Here is a 9,647-nt window from a genome sequence, read left to right on the forward strand (position 1 = left end):
TTAAGTAATCTGGTTATAAAGGTTAGCTTGTTTGCACAGGTTTATTATTTATTTTTATACAGACTATTTACTGCATTCATCTCCATGAACGATTTAAATGGTATATTTTAGTGTATATTTTAGTGAATAACCTAAATAAGTCTTACAGACTTGAAATAAGAAAATCATCATTGATCCTGCCACCCTAAAGCTCTCTTAACAAATTAAAGTAAAGAACTATTTTATTAAATAATTATAAAATGGTTTTATTATTATAATATAAATATATATTTTATTTTCTGTCTAGCAGTTTAAAGGCTACCTGCTCTTTCTGGGAAACTTCTACATAGCTCACTTATTTCACCTTTTGTTCTTTTCAACACAATCTTTTTGGATTAAAGTGCTTTTTTGAAAATTCATTCATTATCCAAAATGATGTCATTTATTAAGACCTAATCAAAACACCTTGTTTTGCTTTTTACATTGGACATTTTTATATCTATAAATGTACATATATGTAAACCCATTTTTAGCATATTCAAACAAGAAGTATTAGCCTAAAGATTGATGTTTAACTCCTAGAATTTATGCTTATTGCTTTGTATTTAATAGACCTGTTCGTTTTTATGTTTATATTAACCTCTCATTTCCTCTTATTTCTCTCATGCATTTGTTATATATTTTATTCATAATTCTCTCTTATTGTTTAAAAAGGAACTATAGTTTTTAGAGATTGTATTCTGTTTTATTCGTAAATGTTTTGTTGTTATAAATAAAAATAACAAAAAAATGTGATGACGCCATGTGATCGGTCATCATGACTGCAGCAACTTTGAGTCCCGAAGTGTCCAGCTGTCCGTCTTGACGGCTCCGTTTTCAACTCCGCCCCCGCCTGCGCTCGGCTAATCTCGTTGATCACCGGCTGCAGCTGAGCTTCATGTCGAACGCACCTCAAGTCTTTTGAAAATGATGATGCATTTTAGTCATGTGACACAGTCATATGACCAGTTCAGCTAACATGGTGAATGGAAAAATAGATGTTTTGGATGCTGTTCGTTTTGACAGCTTTATTAAAGATTAATCAGTTTGTACATGCTCCATATTGCCTCAACAACAACTCCACTTCTCTGCCAGTCCATTTCAAGAGTTCACACTTAGCTAACGATTGATAAAAATAGTTTTTGGTATGCTGTGCTGGAAGACAGCCCTGAGTTTGGAAGATCCTCAAGCCCAGGGCTCCCTTGAAAGGTCTTGAAATAGGTCTTGAAATTCCTTTGTTTATCAGGGGTTACCACAGTGAAATAAACTGCTAACTATTCCAGCAAATGTTTTGCGTAGTGGATGCCCTTCCATCCTTAACCCAATACTAAGAAACACGAACCAGTAACCTTCTTGCTGTGAGCCACTAAGCCACTATGCCGCCCTACCTTGATTAATCTGATTGGTAAATCATGAGATAGCTATAGCTAGTGTGGGACCAGCCGTGGTCAATCATAAGTAAGTGGTCCTGAAATCTAAAATCTGTGATTTTTCTATGACATTTTGCTGTGAGCTTGCAAAGAGATGGAAAGTAAATAACGCCCAGCCAAATATGACAGGTAAAAAAGTCTTACATCTGTGTGCATGTGCAGTGAATGAAAACGTTTCCAGTCATTTTACTGTGGATGACCATTTTTTTATACATTTAAAATGATAGTGTGGACAATGTAGACGAAAACGGCATTCTCAAATTTAATGTCAACATCAAAATTGGGATATGCTCTGATATTTGTGCTCATTTCTTCTACTTGTACCATTGACCAACATGTCTTTTTTTTCATTCAAAACTTGCGTAATTTTGACATGTTATTTCTGAAAACAAGACAAACATTTTTGCTTATCTAGAAAATGCTTCTTGATTTTAGAAACTTTAGATATTTGGACTAGAAACAAAACAAAAACCCCACACCATTTTGCAGTGCAGCTATATGCTTTTTGCATGTATAGCTTAAGGACAAATTTCTCTCAGTTCTGCGAAAAAGTTAACAAGCAGAAACAGGACATGTAGTCATCAGTCAAAAGATATGTAAAAAAAAACAAAACAAACCTATAACGGATCGTCTGTGGTGAGATTAAGACTCATTGAATGACAGTAAGATTCTACATCCGCTCTCAGAGTCAACATTCACAGACGTTATTTATGAATATGACATTGAATGGAGGAGTTTGGGAACAGGGGTTATGCTCCATGAGTTTTGACTTGGATGGGAGGAAACTCTTTCTGCCTCACTGGCTGTGAAAGGTTTGTGTGACGCACTGACATTTCATTTGCATGGTCCTTTTTGTCTGTGTCAATCGAGTGGCTTTGCGATGTTACGTAAAGCAGTTGCTGATTTCACAATCATTTCTTCAAAAAATCGAAAACTAACAATAGAGTGATGAAAGTCTAATGATGTTGTGGACTGAAGCAAAACATAAAACCGGCTCAAAATCAGTCACATCTACAACTAACACTGTAGAACAAATAAAACACTAAAAGACAGACATTACAAAACATTGTATAAAAATAAAAAGTATTTCCAGAAGGTGCTTGCAATACTGTTAAATACAAAATGATTAGCCCTCCTAACAAACTTTAATTCTTTACAAAATATTTCCCCAAGCGATTGTTATTGGAATGATTTTTAATGCAGCAATTTTAAACATAATACTTTTCACAACTATTTTCTAATTCTAATTTATTTTGTCTTTGCCATGATAATAGTACTTTTTACTAGTTTTTTTTTATCAAGATACAGTACTAGTATTTAAAAGCTTAACTATGTTTTTTAAGGAGGCTAATAATACTGACCTTCAATTAAAAAAATAAATAAATAAACAACTGCTTTCATTCCAAATTAAAAGAAAAAAAAGTACCTCTCAGAAGAAAAAAATATTTTATGATAAACTGTGAAAATGTCCTTGTACTGTTAAACATTGCTTGGATAATATTTGTAAAAGGAGGGCTAATAATTGTGCCTAAACTGTATAGACCGATAGATAGACCGATAGTTAGATAGGTAGGTAGGTAGGTAGATAATAGATAGATATAGATAGATAGATAGATAGATAGATAGATAGATAGATAGATAGATAGATAGATAGATAGATAGATAGATAGATAGATAGATAGATAGAACAGTTTATGGATGGATGGATGGATGGATGGATGGATGGATGGATGGATGGATGGATGGATGGACGGACGGACGGACGGACGGACGGACGGACGGACAGACAGACAGACAGACAGACAGACAGATAGATAGATAGATGGATAGATGGATAGATAGATAGATGGATAGACGGATAGACAGATAGACAGACAGACAGACAGACAGATAGATAGATAGATAGATAGATAGATAGATAGATAGATAGATAGATAGATAGATAGATAGATAGATAGATAGAACAGTTTATGGATGGATGGATGGATGGATGGAGGGACGGACGGACGGACGGACGGACGGACGGACGGACAGACAGACAGACAGACAGACAGACAGATAGATAGATAGATGGATAGATGGATAGATAGATAGATGGATAGACGGATAGACAGATAGACAGACAGACAGACAGACAGATAGATAGATAGATAGATAGATAGATAGATAGATAGATAGATAGATAGATAGATAGATAGATAGATAGATAGATAGATAGATAGATAGATAGATAAAACAGTTGATAGATACTGTATATATTTAGCGATCGTGATTTTCGAAGTATTACATCGATTTTAAATGTTTATTATTACCATTTGTTGAGCCTCCGCATACAATTTGATAGAGCTCTTGGATCCAGAAGCTGCTTTGCGTGACGGTTTCTTTGGTTTCGAACATACTATGCACTACTATGTTGGATGTAAGGATTAATTGATGAGCCATTGAGTTGTAGTATTTGTTAACTCGCTTTCTCTCCCTTTGACTTGGTCTTCGCTACTAAAGGGATGGTTCAACATGAAAATTCTGTCTTTTACTCACTCTCCAAACCTGGAACCGCTGACTTAGTATTTGTTTTTCATACTATGTCGTTCCCACTACTGGATTGCGGCTGGAAGGGCTGTGTAAAACAAATGCTAAATAAGTTGGCGGTTCATTCCACTGTGGAAAAACCTGATAAATAAAGGGACTAGGCCAAAGGAAAAATGAATGAATCAATAAAAAATTGATCACTTTCTGGCTATCTGATATTAGGCATGGATATATACACCGATTGTGATTTTCGAAAGTATTAAATCGCTTTGTAAACGTTTATTATCACCCTTTGTTGAGCCTCCACATACATATATTTGATAGAGCGATTGGACCTGGTATTTGCATGACGTCACTCTTAACAAGCGGTTTCTTTGGTTTCGACATACTATGCACTACAATGTTGTATGTAAGGATTAACTGAGCCATTGAATCCTAATATTCGCTATATTTCCTCCATTTGACTTGGTCAGTGTTACTAAATGGATGGTTCAACCAAAAGTGAAAATTCTGTCATTTACTCACTTTTTTATCTTGGTGCAAACCGGTATGAGTTTCTTCCTCCTGTTGAACACTAAAGAAGATGTTTTAAAGAAAGCTGAAAACCGTTGACTAAGGCCTAATCCCAATTCTATTGTTGTATAGTGTGAAGGGCTTTAAAATTTACCCCTAAGAATTGGAACAGCGCTCCAGCACCTGCACACGTCATCATGTGTCATCGCCATCTCTTATGAAATCAGACGATTGCATTTGCTGTAGTTATTCCAGTTGTGTTATTTCTTGGTGTTTATCTTCAGGAAATCACTGAAGGCCACGATATCATGTTATCATAACCATACAATGTGGCAATAAGCTCGTAACTGTACTGTGCATTTACACCGTGGCCGTATTCATCTATGTAAACACATGAAAACAACATTAACGTTATAGCAGACACTGTAAACAGCTCATTCCCAACCACTGGACTTTTCTGACAGAGTGTCATCTAGTGTCAGATGTAAAAGTATACTGTGGGACGACTATACAGGAGTTATTAGGGATTATAAATAGCAAAATTTAGCGGGTTTTTTTTTATGATATCTTTTTTTAAAGCATGATGGTAAAACACGAACACGGTTATTAATGTATTAAAGCACGTGTTTGTTTGTTATAGAAATTGACAAAAATACTAATTTGTGCATCTCCTGACTTCCGTGTGCAGTAGCTGGTGTATTCTGGGAAATTTTCTTACCCCTTGGTTTCGAGTGTGGCCCTAAAAAATCTCTGTTTCAAGGGCTATCTAGCCCTTCCCCTTAGCCCTACGCCTTCAAACTAAAGATAATTGGGTAAGAGGAATGACTATGGGGTAGAATTGGGCTTGGACCTTAGTATTTGTTTTCCTACTCTGGAAGTCAGTGGTTACATGCTTTCAGCTTTCTTCAAACTATCTTCTTTTGTAAGTAAATCGAGAGCACATTCCTATTTTTTGGGTGAACTATCCCTTTCAACTGTAGACTTTGTATTATTTTTCTTATAATGCAATGGAGTGTTATTCCTCTGCTATCCACAGCTGCTAAATTCACTGTTTTGACTTTATTTGTCAGGTTTTTGTCCTCAAACTGCTCCTGCGTGTAGGATTAGTAAGCCTTCAGTTGTGTTTTGATCTGATTTCTCACTGTGAAATAACTCGAATCATTCAGCGTAGTGATACAAAGCTGTAATGCACTCAAAACCTGCTGGAACTATTTATCTGACCTGCACACCTTAGAATGCTCACCGGCTAATCAAAATCAAGCAGAATAAGTAAGGAGTAATCAATGGATTGGCTCTTTTTATGTCATTAAGTATGTTTAAAATGCACAACAAGCCATAACTACTGCTTATTCCATGGTTCAAGTTAAAATAATATAGACCTCCTTTCACATTTCTAGGTTTCTCAGCAGCGGTTGTCAATAGAAAGCATTTCAGTTTGCGCACATAAAAAAGAAAACCTCGACATTAAAAATCATGTGAGACTGAAAACTGCAGAATATTTATATATTTCTATAGTCAAATGCACTGACCTGCTCATACACTACATTAGGAATACCTCTTTCGAAGCAAATATGTAGCTCTAAAGCTGTATAAATGTACAAATGTTAGTTTATTAAACACTCAGTTATTTAAGAGAACTGTTGAAATGCGTCATTATCCTCTTTGTGAAATGGTCTGTTGTTTGTTGGTGTATTATTTGTCAGAATGGCTAAAAATGAGTTCTTTTTGTCAGTTTCTACACGTTAGATCTGGCCATCTTTGAATCCGTCAGTGTGTGATAAAGAAATATGTAATAGCTCATAGTAATGTGTGATAGCTGCATCTAGACTGCTGGGTCCCTCCTGTGCTTTCATTCACTGCGTTCAACCAAAGACTAGTCCAGGGGTGGCCAACCCTGTTCCTGTAGAGCTACCTTCCTGCACAATTCAGTCCCAAACCTGATCAAACACACCTGAACCAATTAATAGTACCTAAAGCAGCACTTGATAATTACAAACAGGTGCGTTTGGTCAGGGTTGCAACTGAAATGTGCAGGAAGGCAGCTCTTCAGGAACAGAGTTGGTGACCCCTGGACTAGTCATTCGTGCTGCCCATTACATTACAAACCACAAGAGAGGGCACATTTTTAGGATAGCGCTGCTCATACTTCAGCCTCCACATCAAACTCCTGAAAGCAAAGAAGGTCAAGCTGGTTCAGGATTGGCCAGCCTACTCACCAGATATGAACATTATTGAGCATGTCTGGGGTAATATCATTGTTATGAAATTCAGGCTATCAGTGGAGTCTTAAAAAAGTCTTAAATCTCAAAAGCTAAATGTTAGGCCTTAAAATATAGTTCAACCAAAACAATCATTCTGTCCTCATTTCCTCAGCCTTCAGCTGTTATAAACCAGTTTGACTTTCTTTCTTCGGGTTGAACAGAAATGAAGATGTTTGTAAGAATGTTCAAAACCTGTAAGAACACATTCAACACTTCTGAAGCAGAAATTGAGCAGATAAACTCGACACACTCTCCTCTGTTTTGTTCAACACAACTTTATTGAGTTCTACACGTTTCTCTGTCCCCATAACAGAATATGGCGGTTTTTCCCCCGCCGTGCAGCCTGGGCCTTGGAGGCAGGTCTGTTGTTGGGCCACATGTGCTGCTTGTGTATCGGGAACTTTCTGTTCAACTCCTCTTTCAAGCTGTCAACTGTCCATGTGGTCATCCTCCTCCTGTTCGCCACCCTCTCCTCCACCTCCTCCTTTCTTACGATGTCAGTTATTGTCTCTTTCTCCTCCATGCTCTTTTCCACCTCCTCACTTTCCTGTCCTTTCACCTCCTCCTCCACCCTGCGGTTTCTCCTCGGCCTCCTTCTCCTCTTTGTCTTCTTCTTCACTTTGTCTTTCTCCATGTCCTCCACTTCCGCTTTTTCAGTGTGTTTTATTTCCTCATTTTCCTCCACCACACTTTCCTTCTCCTCCTCCCTCAATTTCATTCTCCAGAACTCCTCTGACAGCTGGCTGCTTATCTCCTCCTCCTTTCTTTTCTTGACCTCCTCCTCTGTCTTCTCTTCCTTCGTGTTATCGTTCACTTTCTCAGTCATTACAACCTCCTCCTCCTCCGTCATCACCACCTCCTCCTCCATCACCTCCTCCTCCTCCTCCTGCTTCATCTCCTTCAGTTCCTCCTCCTCCACCATCCTCTTCTCATAGACCTCATAATCTGTTAGAGGACAGATGATTGCAGTTTGCACATACACACCGTCAGTTTCATGGTAAACTCCAGATTCACAGCATTACAGTCTGAAACATCTACTGTAGATGCCAAAAGCATCATTTACCATCAGAGGATGGGAATCTGAACGGCTCATCACTGGGAGAGAAGCAGAACCATCTCAAGGCCGCTCTGGTGAACGAAGCAACCTTGCTCTTCTTTTTCTTCGTCTTCCTCTCTTTCACTTTCACCTCTTCCTCCTTCTCCACCTCCTCCTCCATCACCACATCCTCCTCCATCACCACATCCTCCTCCTCATTCTGCTTCATCTGCTTCAGTTCCTCTTCCTCCACCATCCTCTTCTCATAGACCTCATAATCTGTTAGAGGACAGATGATTGCAGTTTGCACATACACACCGTCAGTTTCATGGTAAACTCCAGATCAGGGCAGTAAAAATACAGTTTATTCATAACATTATAGTCTGAAACATCTACTGTAGATGCCAAAAGCATAATTTACCATCAGAGGATGGGAATCTGAACGGCTCATCACTGGGAGAGAAGCAGAACCATCTCAAGGCCGCTCTGGTGAACGAAGCAACCTTGCTCTTCTTTTTCATCTTTGTCTCTTTCACTTTCTTCTTCTTGTCGTCTGTTAAAAGATAAACAGTTGCACATCTTGACACACTTCTCCAGAGTAGTTGAGGAAATTAAATGAACAATCACCAAAAACAAACACCCAAATATAAATAACTAAACCACTCATTTACCATGATTTAAACACACTTTACCCATGAAATTTCACTTTTATTTTGTATTTTAGTATTAGTTATTGTAATCAACTCTATAATAATATGTGATGTTGCTCTTACTCTCCATTTTGGCAGCCGATGTCTCGGGGTCAACGCCCAGTGGAAGATGCTCAATCATGACGTCAGTTTGGTTTTCAGACTTTCTGTCAAGAGCTCGGGGTCTGGTAGCTGAAATGGGATGATGATTTCGGTCTTGCACCGTGAATCACTCAAACGGGCAGAGATGTTCAGTCGCTGAGAATCACTACAGGAGTTAGATATTCACTCGCAACGAAAGACAAACCCGCTCAACGCCACTACCACAAACCAACAAGAGTTTCTCCTGTGCTGCAAGGCTTACAGTTCACTTTTGGAATGCGTTCTATTCTCAGAACACGCTTCACTATGGTAACCAGACCCTGCACTAACCAATGTTTTCTTTTAAAAACAAATGACTGAGGACATGTGCAAAGCACATAGAATACAGAAAACTATGCTAAATTAATTGATTAAAAGCCGTCTTAAATACATAATTAGTTAGAAATTGATGCAACTGTAGACAAAGAAGCACAACAAATGTAATGGAGAGGGTTCTGCGAAACTCAAACCACAAAACTGACATATATTGATTGATATAATATAAATTCATTTGAAGTATTCAGCTTCAATGTGATGCATCCAGCAAGACATAGGGGAGAGCGGGGCACAGAGCAATACTTTTTGGTGTTGGCCAAATAATGAACGAATAGAATATAACCCCTAATAATAATCCCTACTGGGGTTAGACCAACCATTTGTTTTTTTTACTAACAACACACAAGCCTCTCCTACAAATGAGCACTGCTTTTTATTTTTATAAATTTATTTTTTATTCTACATAGCACAGTATGTTTATTTATTTATTTATCTATTGAATAAACACATTTTGGTTTATTTGCATTATTATCCATGATTTTGCAATGCATTTATTTGCATTATTAGCAATAAAAAAAATTATATTAAATAAAAAAAATTATATTAAAAAAACTTTTTTCATTTGAAAAGTTCCCAACAATACACTCAGAATTTAGCAATGATTGTGTTGGTTTAATTGGTGTCCAACAGTGTGTGGCTTATTTGTAACACCCTGTTACAACTAACCCCGCTGTGTCGCGTTTTCCTCAAAACT

The 9,647-nt window shown here is 37.5% G+C and overlaps 1 protein-coding gene across 1 annotated transcript; it reads right to left on the minus strand.

The window, feature by feature from the left end:
* Positions 1–7,010: 7,010 nt before the first annotated feature.
* Positions 7,011–8,822, minus strand: LOC147841187 (uncharacterized). Its single transcript, XM_087279728.1, has 4 exons — positions 8,561–8,822; positions 8,209–8,340; positions 7,815–8,066; positions 7,011–7,696 (listed from the first exon to the last, which is right to left on the minus strand). The coding sequence occupies exons 1-4, from the start codon at positions 8,616–8,618 to the stop codon at positions 7,038–7,040; spliced, it is 1,101 nt and encodes a 366-aa protein (XP_087135854.1). The 5' UTR covers positions 8,619–8,822; the 3' UTR covers positions 7,011–7,037.
* Positions 8,823–9,647: the final 825 nt, after the last annotated feature.

This window comes from Danio rerio, chromosome 13 (assembly GCF_052040795.2).
Source record: "Danio rerio strain M-AB ecotype USA chromosome 13, GRCz13ab, whole genome shotgun sequence".
NCBI classification, from domain to species: domain Eukaryota; kingdom Metazoa; phylum Chordata; class Actinopteri; order Cypriniformes; family Danionidae; genus Danio; species Danio rerio.